The 14,037-nt window shown below is 39.0% G+C and overlaps 2 protein-coding genes across 9 annotated transcripts in view; one reads left to right on the forward strand and one right to left on the reverse strand.

Annotated features, from left to right (window-relative positions):
• Positions 1–5,483, reverse strand: part of cep350 (centrosomal protein 350) — a 30,257-nt gene extending 24,774 nt beyond the window's left edge. For 2 of the 3 annotated variants that reach the window (XM_051376098.1, XM_051376096.1), the window contains exons 1-6: positions 5,109–5,483; positions 2,687–2,775; positions 2,437–2,480; positions 2,156–2,264; positions 1,905–2,070; positions 70–731 (exon numbers count right to left, since the gene is read on the reverse strand). In XM_051376098.1, coding sequence (XP_051232058.1) covers positions 70–731; positions 1,905–2,070; positions 2,156–2,264; positions 2,437–2,480; positions 2,687–2,762 — 1,057 coding nt within the window. In that variant the 5' untranslated portion in view covers positions 2,763–2,775; positions 5,109–5,483. Of the gene's footprint in view, positions 1–69; positions 732–1,904; positions 2,071–2,155; positions 2,265–2,436; positions 2,481–2,686; positions 2,776–4,048; positions 4,188–5,108 lie in introns of those variants that run through there. The other variant, XM_051376097.1, reaches the window with a different exon arrangement.
• A 1,590-nt stretch (positions 5,484–7,073) lies between these two features.
• Positions 7,074–14,037, forward strand: part of LOC127350277 (voltage-dependent R-type calcium channel subunit alpha-1E) — a 101,339-nt gene continuing 94,375 nt past the window's right edge. For all 6 annotated transcript variants that reach the window (XM_051376724.1, XM_051376726.1, XM_051376723.1 and 3 more), the window contains exon 1: positions 7,074–7,170. The gene's annotated coding sequence lies outside the window, so the exon portion shown is untranslated. The remainder of the gene's footprint in view (positions 7,171–14,037) is intronic.

Raw genomic sequence — 14,037 nt, forward strand, 5'->3', positions numbered from 1 at the left:
CATATCATTATGTTTTTATTTAACTAAAGAGAAAGTTGAAGTTTGGGATACATCCTACACTGATGGTACCTTTGTATATAGGTGCAGGTGGTGCAGCTGCTACTTTCCGTATTTTGGCTTTGGGCATGTTGCTGGTACCAGCATTGTTACTCCCCACAGCTTCCATAATGGGCTGTTCCAGATAACCCAGCAGCTTCTCCCTCTCTGCAGCCTCCTCCAGATGTTGCCTCTGCCTCCGAATACGTTCTTTAAGCTTCTCCAGCTTATCATCAGGCTGATGTCGCCTTAGGTTCTCCAGCCGCTGGGAAGCTGAGCCAGGGCTGGTGGAGGGAGTGCTCTCCCCTCGGCGTATAGAGCCTGGGGCTGGAGCTAAACACGGGCTTGACTCTTGGCTATCCATGCCAAATTGTGCTTTGGGAGTGCTTTCCTCTTCAGCCCCCTCCCTTGCTCGGACTCGTCCACCTGTGAGATGTGACTGGTTTCCAGAAGTCCTCAGGGTGACCAGGGCTGGCTGGTCATTGAGGTAGCGGACCTCAGTGCTTTCCAGAGCCGAGGAGTGTGTGCTGTCCAGGTCCCTGTCTGTTTGTTTGTCCCTGGTGTCTCTCTGGTAGACCAGTTGGCTGAGAAGAGGGTCTGAAGGAGGCGTAGAGGATGGGCATGCAGACCCTGGCACTGACTGCAGACTGTAGGCCTCTAGCTGAGAGGAGGGATGTGGTGGAGGGGTGGCCTCTCTGGAGACAAACCAGATTACATGGGATCAGGAAGGGGATTTAGGATGATTTACTCTTAATTTACCACTCACTGAGTGTACGGAAGAGCACATTTGTGAACTTTTAAATGTGGTACTGCCCTCACTGACTACAGAATAAGATTACTGGTGGCTCTCTAAGTATAATAACATCAGAAGGTAATTGGAATATCATGTATTATTGTCTATATTTGCCAAAACATAAACAAAAAACTTCTGAACAAATACATTGTTATTGTAAAAACATCACTAAAAACAACAACATACAGCCACTTTATTAATTAAATTTCTAATATTCATATTGTTAGTCATAAAACATTAGAAATGTATATAATTTACTGTAAATGTGCAACATATTCATGTCTGAAATCCAGTAATTCTGTTACATTCAGTGACAACACTAGAAACAAATCTTAAGGTTCTCAGTCTCACTGCAAACACTGGAGCCTTGAGCTACTGAAGTATCTGTGAGCTATTGAGCTACAAGCTGTTCAGAGGAGATGTCAAGAACATATGGTCTCTGAATAGAAATCTTGACGAGAGCATTGGGGTCTATCTATTATTTAGGTTAAAGAGATCCCTCTGATGTATCAAGTTAAAACAATGAGGTGTTGCAATAATTACCATGAAAATATCTTGGCCTTGATGGGGGGGAAAAGCATTATTTTATTCTGTTGTCACTCTACAGAATTCACAACACTATTTAGAAGGAAGGGGTTGCTCCTGCTATCACACACACAGAGTTTAACAGAATGGAGGAAAAAAAGACACCCGAGAAAGTTGCCGATAAAGCTCTGAGGGTAAAAACAGCTGTGCGACAGCTGACGTAAAACAAAAGTTCAGATTGGGTCAATAAAGTCCAATATAGCAGAGACAGATCAGTTCAAAAATGATGACTTGATCAGCGCCGATACCGATCATTGAGCTCGGATCGGGACATCCCATGAATTTATAATTATAACATTGTTTTGGTATGCATATAAAATAACAGCTAAGGGTATAGTTTTAGGTAGATTTTTGTATAAGATTTGGAAAAACAGAATATTACTAAGTAATACAGATATCCAGTCCTGAGTATGACCAATAATACTGCAATGTACCTAGTGAAAGGTGTTTGAGGATGTTTCATGAATGTGTATTAGTGCAGTATTTATACCTGTAGGAGGCCAGCGGTTCCCTGAACTCAACGCTGTTGTTTCTGCGGACATTGCTGTCCTGGGTGGTATTTCTCAGGGGGCTGCGTGAGCTGCTCTTTTCTGGACTCTGCTGACTACGCCCCCTGTGCTTTGATGACCCTCCACTGTCATCAGCTTGTTGTCCATCTGTGATTGAGAGAGCAGTGTTAAAATGGTTGTTGTGTAAGTGCAGAATTTAACTAATGTAGGTTTACGTTTTGAAATAACTCACCCCTGCAACGGACCGTCCTGGAGGACTTCTTCTTGGGGGGGTCCATGACAGATTCCAGGAGAACCCCTGTCCCTGGAGCTGCCTCTAGACGGTTTTCTATATGCCGTAACTACAGAGACAGGATACATGTCAGTCTCCTTAGGTTTTTTTTTGTCTCAGTCTAAGTTTTGTGAAGATGAAAGGGAGTAATCTTCATCATCATTAGATTATAGCACACTGAATTTCATTACTTTTACAAAACAAATTTAATTCTATCCAAGAACTATTCCAGGTGTACTCACAGCAGCTTTGGACTGAGCCAAACTTTTCCATGCAGTTGTCAGCTCTGACAGAGAAAATAAAACTCATTATAACATATGATACAGAAACTCTTGCTATGTAGACAATCCATAATAACATGAAGCAAAGGGCTGCAAGTTGAAATCGACCCTGGGCTGCTGTGGTAAGGACTCAGCCTACATAGGAAGCAAATTCTACCAGGTAAGTTACCAAGCACCCCTTTTGTTGTTGGTGGGTTTTTTTTTAACACACCTGTGCCAATATTGTGATCTGTGAGCTGCTGAGCAGAGCTTTTAAGAGACACCTCCGTTCTCCTGCTGCTCCTCATCTCTCCCGTTCACCTGCAGCCAAGATTAGACACAAGCAAATAATGAAAACTCAATACTGAGCAAAGTTAAAAGTGACATAAATGAGATCAACAAAGAAACTTAATTAAAAGTATTCACTCTTTTAATCTACTGTATACCATATACACAATCTGGAGAAAAGTGCAGTAACAGCTCAGCAAACTGGCAGCTAAAATGCCAACCAAAAATGTTAACTGAAACCAAAACAAGGAACAACATACTGGGGGAAAATGTATACTATGACAGTTTGTTGACAACAGACTGTCACCATGCCATTTAAAACAGGTTCTACAACAGCACATTCCTCAAGAGATTTCCATGAGGGAAGATAAGCAGAACTGAAGTTTGTCACATGTGAGCCATGTGATGTTTACCTCAAACACCTGTAATGCTAGAGAGCATGTGGCTGGTCCAACCTACTGTAGGTACAACTCTCTCTGAGACAGTAGCAGCCACTTTGATAAGTTTATTCTACCATGGATCTAAGAGCAAGTCTAGCTTAGTTATTTTGTTCATGATGGGTGTTTTGCACCCCTTGAGTCATAAGAAGTTCTTCAGATGTCATGCCTTTTACTCATAACAATCACGTGACACCACCCTGAGGCAATCACATCAGGCTGAGAGAGCAAACAGGAAGAAAACTGAGTTAATCTTTGCTTCTACATCAACAGAATTTCTTAGTAACCGTCCTCGCCATTAACATATAGTCATACACTGATGACCGTGCAGCCAGACAGTGTGAATTAAATTTTGTTTACAAGAGCAGGCTACAGACAGTTGTCTGTGTCTTTCCCGTTATTTGAATCAGGATGGGACTGAATCCAAAACTTATGGTAGGAGAGCGAAGAGTGGCTAATCTGATATTCTGTTCAACTGTATGTAAAGTTGGCAAATGTATACTTGGAACTAACTTTTTTGGGTTGTCACCATGACTGTCAAGATGAGCTGGCGTCAATTACTAGTTGGGACTTGAACTGAAAAGTGCACACGCCAGCATTTACAAAACGCACTTCTCTGTACGAACAAAGCTAACTTAATGCTCGTATTTAACATTAGTAACAAACAATCGATATATAGTAAGTTTGTAAGATAGTAAGTTGGTGTCAGCTGATTCCTTCAAATGAACAACCCAAGAGTCTACAAACGCAGGCTTGGTCCAAGATAGTACTGTTTACTGGTCCTGTATTGCTGTCAGAGATGAATACACCCAACACATGTAGTTATAACTCACTAAGTTCATTAACGAAAGTATATTAAAATTACATACTCGCAGGATTGAAAGTGAGCCCATCCGCGACCTTTTAGGACCATTAAAAACAATGTGAGGCGAGTCTTAAGTGATATAAACAAACTTCTCCCGATGGAGTTGTGGGTGATTTCCGTGAAGGCGAAAACCCGTGTAAAATCCAAGATGGCGCATAATTTCTTCTTCGCCCACCGACTGCAGCGTTGCTCGGCTGTAGTCGCTCGGTGCTGTCACCTATGGCTGGATCTTTACACTACAAAAACACTCATGTAAAGCCCTAAGACTGTTGCTATATAGCTTCCGACCGCTAGTCACTACTGTGCACAAGGTTGCGCAGCAGGACCTCCGAGCCGCCGGGAGAGGAAGAAGTCATTTGCCATCTTTGACTTTAACTTTAATCTCCCCAACTCCACCGTAGTAAGTGGTGTTTGATGGGCTTTACATCCACCTGACATCCAGTTTTTGTCTCCGGATATTTTACTGGGAAGATTACCTTCCATTCTGTGATTTAATTTTTTCTTTACATTATTTTGTAAAACATCAAGAACCTGAAATAGGTTGATATCCCGTAACGTTACACGGGCTGTTAAAAAGCTAGCTGTCGTTGGTGTTATTAAATATAATCAATCATAACAATACCAAATAAAACAGCAAGCAATGGCCACATAACTGCCCAGGTCACAGTCGAGAAATTACCGGCACATCACCGGTGTCACGTCCACGACCGGAGCACCCCGTCCGGGAATTAAACCCCCGGGCAATCGGACAACACAACCCTGATCCACTTTCAACAGAGAGTTAACAACCGGAGTGATAATGTTTCTTTAAACGAACTCAGATATTGTTAAAACGACCACAACTTTTACACAACAGTGTTTAGTTTCCCAGTAGTTTCACACTAAAAGCACCATGTCCGTAATTAACTCATTCTAACATCGGACTTCAAAAGCACTTATTTTGAAAAGTCTTCGGTCCAGGTAATAGTCGGGGCCGCCAGTTCCCGAGAGTTAATGTTGACGCTAGCTGACCGGAAAGTCATGAATTAACTTAAAACACGTCTTCTGAGAGACTGAACATATACCTTCTGGGGAAACGATCCGATGGGTCTAGATGTCCACATACATGCCGACGTCCCCGTGATAAGAAAATCCAAACTTCTCCGGACTTCTTCAGTTTCGCTCCGCTGTCTGTTTGCTAACGTTAGCCAGCTAACTGTTAGCAAACCAATGTTAGCTAACAGTTGTGCCAACTAAGCTAGCAACTTTTTCCAGCGACATGCGCCCATTGTTGTTGTTGTTGTTGTTGTTGTCTCAGCGTTTGTCCCGGTAACAAAGTATCCAGGTCGGCGGTGAGATTCTTGGAAAGAAACGTCGCTACCCGCCTCTACGGTTGCCTTTCCCGGGTTACTATGTTGATGTTTCTCTACGGTGAAACTCGGGTATCCAAGACGGGTGGGTAACGGAGATACCCGAAATATCGCGAGAGTTGGACACGTCAAACGCTGGGAAAGCCCCACCCCCCCACCGCGAAACACACACACACACACACACACACACACACACACACACACACACACACACACACACACACAACGAACGATAATAAAAAAAGAATAAATAATTATAATAATAAATAATTTTATGCCAATCAAAAGGAAATTGTACCTTTCGTTTGTTGTGTGGTTATATTGATGTGCAAGTGTATATTGACCATCAGTAACCTGCATAAACTTATAATTGATCATTCCATTTTAAAATATACAGTTATACCTTTTATTTGATTTAGTTGTTATCGGACATGTATTGCATTGTCTGAGGGACTTACTATATTGAATTTACTGTAAAAAGTACTGTACAGCAGTGTCCCACTTTCAGATGTTTTCTATGATGCGCATTTGCCAAGTTTAACTGAGCCAGTCCTACATCACTTATTGGCATATTTGCTTTAGGGGTACATAAGTTTTACATAAGGTTGATGTAAAGTAGCCATTTTTATGTCTCAATAGTTTTTCTGTTATGGAGGAATGTAATAGAGACAGACGGTGATAAACAGTCAAATAATTAGGCAAATTACACAACAAATTAAGAAGTAAGAAAAAATAAATAAATAACAATACCCTATATATTGATAGAGTAAAACAAAATAATTCATAAAATAAAATTTGAATGTACTACATAGTTTTGTAAGTTTAAGTGGTCTCGCATTGTCTGAAGTAAGCATATATCGTAGAGTTCATTTTTTTTTAAACATTAAAGTAGAGATTAAATGAAAAATCATTGATTAGTCCGAGCCATAGACTGTAAATACAGGCAGTCTACATAAAGTACTTTACTTTATCAGTACAATTTATATGCATTTACTGCCACCCAGCGGCGTAAATGTGTATCACACACAGACACACACACTCATGGATGCATACAGCCAAACTGTGCTGCATCGCATCACCTTGAACACTCCACTCATTCAAAAAATAAAAATCCCCCTAGCACACAGACCTCTAGTCCAGTCCATTTGAGTCCCTTTTTATCTCAACATATTGCCTCTTTTTCTTCTTTTTCACTGCCCTGATTTTATTATTGTGGGTCGAGTTAGGATTCTCATTTATTGGTCCCTATGGCAACAAATGGAGTGCACGTTGTAAAAAAAAATGGGCGAAGTAGTTTGATGATAGGATGTGTGCTCACTGTTAACAGGTGAGTCATAAATATATAAACTGTGGTGGAGCCAGAATCCAGAGATCCATGTTTCCAGATTATCTCTGCTTGTTTGACCATGCAGAAGGCAACAAGTCGGTTACCTGTACACTGTGCTGTTTGTGAACACCCTGTAGCGCTTTACTCATGTGGAACTAAACTCACATGAAATCTCATTAAGATTTCAAATATGTCACATAAGAGCGACTCTAGTTGAATTTTTGGGTCCTGTCAGTAAAAGGTGTTGTAACTCGCAACTGCTCCAATTCCCCCGATTCTCCCTGGCTAATAACCTGGCACAGCTCTCTCTCTCTCTCTCTCTCTCTCTCTCTCTCTCTCTGTGTGTGTGCTGGCAGGGGGATAGTACGTCGGACGTGGTCGTATCTGCTGCCACATTTTCCATTTTCTGTGGAAAGGTGAACGAAATGGAAAGGAGTTCTCCCTTTGTAGGTAAGCGATCCTGCGCATTTAATATCTTCTAACAGGTGTTAGTTTAAAAACACTGCATTGACTGAACTGAACTGTTCGCCTATCCGACAACTAAAGATTTTTTGGCAGAGGTTATGTATGTGTGCCACCCAGAGGGAACAGGGTGCAGAGATTCATAACGGGGAGTCTTCCTTCAGTCTTGATCAGAGAGATAGAGACAGGGTTGTGGAGCTTTTATGTGACTTGAAATATATTTTAAAAAGAAACATGTTTTTGATCCTACAATTCGACAGCAATTATTTTTTTCTGTTTTTGAATGTTACTTTGTGCCCTTAAGACAACCCTCCTCTGTGTCTAACAGACTGTGGAGGGCAGGTGGATGTTTGTTTGTATTTTCCAAATGTTAGATCCAGACAGGAAGCTGTTTTTAACTTCACTCACCATGGCTTGTTGTATGTTTATTAATTAGCCCAAAAACAGGATCAAATTAGCAATGTGCAAAGACTGTGACAGAGCACTAATCTCTCCTCACTTTGGTTTTTACCAGTGCAACAGGGTAAGACAGAAGCCATTAGAAGAAGACTCAAATCTTCATATTCAGAGGGTTGCTCCTTTAGAGTGACAGAGCAGGTGTCAGTATAAGGGCCACATGGAGGCAGACTTGAATTAGGTTATGCTAATTAACAAGTGGGCCTAGACCAGATAATGATAAAATTGGTGTAGGGAAAGAAATCTCCCCAGTTCAATCTCCGAGACAGCGATCATTACCTCAAGGAGGGGGGGATTAATTAAAGATGAGAAAATTGAGACTACATTTGCTGCAGTGAATAGAAAGGAAGTGTGTGTCTGACAAGTTGTTGATTTGGTTTTAGATACTGAAATGCCACGATTCGGTTGTTTCATCCATCTGTAATCTTGGCTGTATGTCCTTGTATGTCTGTGACCTGGGACTTTATTAAATGTTATGTGCATTATCTTCTTGAAAAATGGTTAAAATTGTTAAGGCCTGTAGTGATGCATTTAGATAAACAGATCCATCAGAAGTAGCATAACAGCCGGTTTTCTCAAGTCATGGGAGTTTGACAATAAAGGAAGAGGCAGTTTGAATAATCAGTGTTTGTGTTATAGATGACAGGCTGCTGGAGGCAAACACTGTGTTGCCAGTCGACTTCATCACTTCACATCTCTCTTTTTCCTGAAGTGGAACCTTAAATGTGCAGACATGCAGTCTCCTATACCCACTTACCGTACAGGGCTTCAGTAGGTGATCAGCTCTGTGCTAGAATTGATCAAATTACCTTTTTTGAAAGAGGGCAAATTGACCGTAGCCTGGATCAATCCTGCTTCTCTGAAGTGTCTTGTTAATTATTTCATCACATTAACATTTGTCACTTACCACCCCCAATCTAGTTTGGCTATATTTTCCTGTTATTGCCTTTTGTTAATCTTGTCTTGTCAAGTGCTCTGATTGTGTCGATTGAATAACACCACTCTCCTTGGAATGGGTGCAAATGGGTTTTCATGGTGTATAAATTAGTGCCTCTATTCAGCATAAAACTGAACCTGCCTGTACCTTTTGAACTGAAACAAGCTGCGTGTTCCTTGGACCATCTACAATACATATAAATAATGAATAATTGTGATTCATCGCTTGCAAAGATGATTAATCATATATTTTCCAGCCTCAAGATGCAGACTAAATTTATGTTTAGTCGCCACATACTGTTAGTCAGTCTGAAACTGAAATAAATATGCAGGTAAAAAATGTTCACAATCAAATGCATTGAAAAGTGAAATAATAACACTAGAGCTGAGGGCCCTCTAAAATGTGTAGTCACTGGTTGAAGTGCAACTACTACTGAATGATAACAATTCATAGAAGACAAAAGCAGTGAAAAATTAACTGTTAGAAATGAGACACATACTCCTTTTATTAACCTGTGATATAGCCTCTGCTTACAGTCTGCCAGGCTGATGGTGACTGTAAACTAGTTGGTTTCAGATACTTGTTTATTTTCACTCATAACCCGGTGTGGTGTAGCTACCATGAGTATCTTAACAATGGCATGTTTCTAATAGATATGACCAAATCTGGGTCAGACAGTATTAGAAAATGCATTTATTTCATGTATCGGAATAAAATATATATATATTTATTTTTTTGCTATTCAATTGCTGCTGCTGTCTAGATGAAGTGAGCAGACCTTGCTCTAAGGTCTCGTTCAATGCTACTTTAACAGAATACATGACAGAAGCTGGATCAAACGTTCCAAATCTCTGGTAGTTTTTCTTCTTCAACCACTCGTACATTTTGCTGCATTTTTTGCTTCAGTTTGTTCTATGTCGTTTCAGTACAAACTGTTTCAGACAATGAAGCAGTTTACGAATCAAGATTTCATTGCAGGGATTTAATGTCATCACACTGCACAATAGTGTAGCAGCTGATTGAGCTTGACATTGGGTCTGAGCAAATAATGCAACAAATACTTATATACAGCTGTTTTTCACAGTTAGAAACAACTGATTAACATATATATACTAAAATATTTATTTGATCTCAGAGAAGGGAAAATCAATGTTCATTCATTCATGTTTTGTACAGGCTGGGTCCATTTTGTTTCACTTCAACCATGTGGATAAATTTGGCAAGGATTTAAATGTCAGTGGACTTACTGGTATGGGCTCTTTGTGGAAAACTTCCTAATATATATGAGGATGGAATGCTGTAATGTAATTGTACAGACATTATGGACTGAAAGGTTGTTTTTTTTTTACGATTTTATGCTGTGACAATTCCTTTCAACAGAATTCAGTTACTTCTGTGGTAGGATCCCTTTAAATGTAATCATTTGATATTTATATAAATATGTTATTCAGTTTATCCTGCACAGAAGCAAGACTGAAAGACATGAAAGCAACAAAAATCATCAAAATGTAGAGTGAAGCATGGTTTTGATCTCTCCCACATTTTAGAGCTAACTCAGAACAGAAGCAGTTATTCTTTACTTTGGATAGTAACAAACTACTAATTTAAGTCGCAATGCCAGCTACAAGCTGTAAAATAAATCACTAATGGTACAGGCAGCCATCTTGTTCAACTCATTATGCGGTTCAATGGCCCTGCATTATTGTATTGCTGCCATAGTTTATATACCAGATCATTTTACAAGACTAGGGGACTGGGTTTTCTCGTAGTCACAAAGATGTTGATATAAAAGCCTCCTTCTTCACCAAACATCTTTATTTTATGAGACATTCACATATGGGACATCAGAGTGTACAGTACATTTTCACCTCAATGCTTCCTGAAAGCACTGGAGACTTCTTTGAAAAATAGTCCACTATTTTAACACAGAGTTCAGGAACTGAAAAACAAACAAAAACGAATGACTGATGCTTTTTTGATAGCAGTGGTTTTGCCCTGCTCTGTACTGGTTACTAGATATTTCGGTAGGTATTAGTTCTACACATTTTCAAATATGTTTAGGTATCCGATTGAAATGTTAAAACTTGATATATCTCAGCACAGGGCTTGGGAAATGCAACATATAGCGGTTCCTTACTTACAGCCTGTTTCCCATGAGCCTACTTCACCTTCCAATGATTGGACCATAACAGTGTGGTGGTCCTATTAGTAGTGTTGATCATTACTGATGTGGTGTGTCAGTGTTGTTATGTAATGATCTTTCTCAGAAGGTCATCACAGCAGTAGGATCCCTTTGAGAAGTATCTTTTTATCGTCTGAAGGCTACATGTCATGGTATACCTGGCTGCAGTGATAGACAAAAAATGTCTTTATAAATTATTCAAGAAAATTAGCACAATGAAGAAAAATTAAGAGTCAGTGATAGTTTTTCTGATAAAGTGGGCGTGTCTTGCAAACTCATTAATACAATGAATTCAAAATTATACCATTTTGTTTGATAATGTTACTTATTAGGTTTAGTTGAGCTCGCACATGTGTTCTACAAAGCAAAATGTAAGCGATAACAACAAAAATGTCACTGTCAAATATCTGTTCCCAGGCTTTTAACTAACTTCATTTAGTGTATGGCATGATACTTTCATAATGATAATATGAAACTTTAATAAACACTGCAGGAAATTGGGTTGTACAGAAAAACGTACAAGTAATGAAGGGATAAAGCAAAGAATCATAGCAGAAAAATAAGATTAAAGTACCAGTGTGTAGGATTAAGTGGAATCTAGTGATGAAATTGCAGATTGAAACCAACTGAACACCACTCACGTCTGTATTTGACGAACATGAAATGAGAACAGTTTGTGAAGTGTGCAGGAGAAAGTACAGAGGCCTGGAAACTACAGCCAGTGTTTGGTCTGTCTGTTATGGGCTGCTGTAGAGACATGGCTAAAAACTGTTCATTCTAAGGTAATGAAAACTCAACAGTTCCTATATTGAGATGATTATACATTAATGAAAACATACCTATGAATATTATATTTCATTCCTGCCAACAGATCCTCCAAAATGTTACACACTGGACCTTTAAATGAAATAGATGTATGAAATTAATAAGTCCAGCACCACACTTTATTAAAGTATTAGGTAGAGATATATTAATGAAAAAACTGGAAAGGTATGTACCATATATAGAGGATGTGCAAAATAATATGACACAATATGAAAATAGAATGTAAATAATGATAAATGGAAAATTATATGAAAACGTGTATATAGCATAAATCCATACAGAACACGTATGCTTTACAGTTTACAGAAAATAAACTAAATGAGAAGAAGAAAGGAACAAAAGGGAATTGACAGGAAACATACCACGTGTGTTTATTTGCATTAACACGCTTACAGAAGGTGTTTTCTGCAAAGAAAATGTGTAGAAGAAACTGTCAATGTCATTGAATACATTAAATCTTTTACACATATGGGGGAGATGAAGTAGCCTAATATAGAGACAACAATAAAAGTGATGTTGCTGTGGGTGGATAGACTGTGCTGATAAGGCGCAGTGGAAAAGTTTTACTAGTTCAGTTAATATCATTTTATCCTTCATTAGTTATCATTGTCTTGGTGGGGGGTGCCCCCTTGCAAATGCTTAAGTTTTGCATATGAAGTAGAGTTGCTAGATGTGATTGTATTTGATACAGGATAATTCAAATAAGTATAACACAGGTTAACATTGTGCTAATTCTTTGTTGCCTGTAATTGTTTGTGTTAGTGGCATGGCTCTAATGATAGCAATGTCAGGCTGTCAGTTGGTCCAACACTTTGGTCCAGACTGAAATAACAATTGTTGGAAGAATTTCAATGTTGTACAGATATACCTCATTCAGTCATGGTTCTCAAACTATGTATCATAATGACTTTGGTGATCCCACGTAGGATTAACTGTAATAACTTTACTAACTGAACACTGCTCGTGTCTGTATTTGATAACCTGGGAAGGAGAAGGGGCTGTGAAGTGTGTAGGAGAAACTAGCATCAAAACTCGTGAAATATGTGAAAGTCCCTATCTACAGCCAGTGTTTGGTTTGTCTATTCTGGGCTACTGTAGAAACATGGTATTTCAACATGGTGGACTACATATAAGGTAACCTGTGGCATCTGTAGATAAAAATGGCTCATTCTAAGGCAACAAAAATGATTCCTATATTCAGATGATTACACACTAATAAAAACGTACCTATAAATATTATATTCATTTCTGCCAACATAGTGCCATCATCAGGTCAACATTTATAATATATATATATATATATATATATATATATATAATACTTTTTTATAAGCAAATACCTTCAAAATTTAACTCAAAGCACCACTGTGCTAGTATATCCCACTTTTCACTCTAGTCTTTTTAGTCTGGTGTGTTGAAATCATAGATGTATTATAGAACTAGATACAGCGCTGCAGACCAGCCTGTTTTGCCCAGCAGCCATTGCAGAGCTCTGCAGCCCAAAAAGCCTTTGCCCCAATAGACAACCATACTAAAAGAGACATTTGTAAAACTGTTGACAGGACACCTAGAAACACGAAAAGGCCAATTATGACTCTCTCTATTATGAATTCTTGACCCATGGAGTTAAAACCCTCCTCAAGCCGAAGAAAGAAAAATGTAAAGTTTATGGGCGGAGTGGGAACCCATGGACAATGCCAGTGGGAGAAACACTACTGCACATATTCATTAGGCTGCATACTCAGAAAGTCAACCTAGACACTATGAAAATGTTATGCTGATGTGCCAGGTGAGCAATTACCATTAGATACTTATATAAACTATGGTAGAGATGTCATCAGTGTTTTCTTGTCTCTTTGTTTCCTGAACCTTGATGCTACATCCAGAAATGTTTAATATACATTTTGCCTATCACACTGTATACATTTACATATTTGTTGCTCCCATTTGGTCATTGAAATGCACCACAGTGTGTAATAGAAAGTTGTAAATTTAATATGTAGATGCTGGCACTGCCTAATGCACTCTGTATAATACAGAACAGTAATATGCAGCTGCTGTACTTCGAGAGAGTCACTGCTCAAACTTAGACACTAGCTGAGCGAGAGAAAATTAGACTTCTCATTGAGAGGATACTTACACATTCATACACGTCTCAGTGCTACTACAGTATTTAAGAGTCAGTGTTCCTTACTCTTCAATGAACTATCTATTCAGCTCGGTTGATCTTTGTTCCTCTGTTTGTACAAGGCAAACAAAGGTGCAAGATAACCCACAGCATACAGTGTGACCAATAATCATTGAATACTATGACTTTAACTCACTTGAGTCAAATGTGTGTACAGAATATTGTTCTGTGCCCTTTGTTCCCACTGTATTGAATTGGATAACTCCTAAAGGTGTTTGTCTTACATTGAAATTCAAAATGAATTACACTAGATGGATACACTGGATA

The sequence above is a fragment of the Dicentrarchus labrax genome, unplaced genomic scaffold (genome assembly GCF_905237075.1).
Source record: "Dicentrarchus labrax unplaced genomic scaffold, dlabrax2021, whole genome shotgun sequence".
NCBI classification, from domain to species: Eukaryota; Metazoa; Chordata; class Actinopteri; family Moronidae; genus Dicentrarchus; species Dicentrarchus labrax.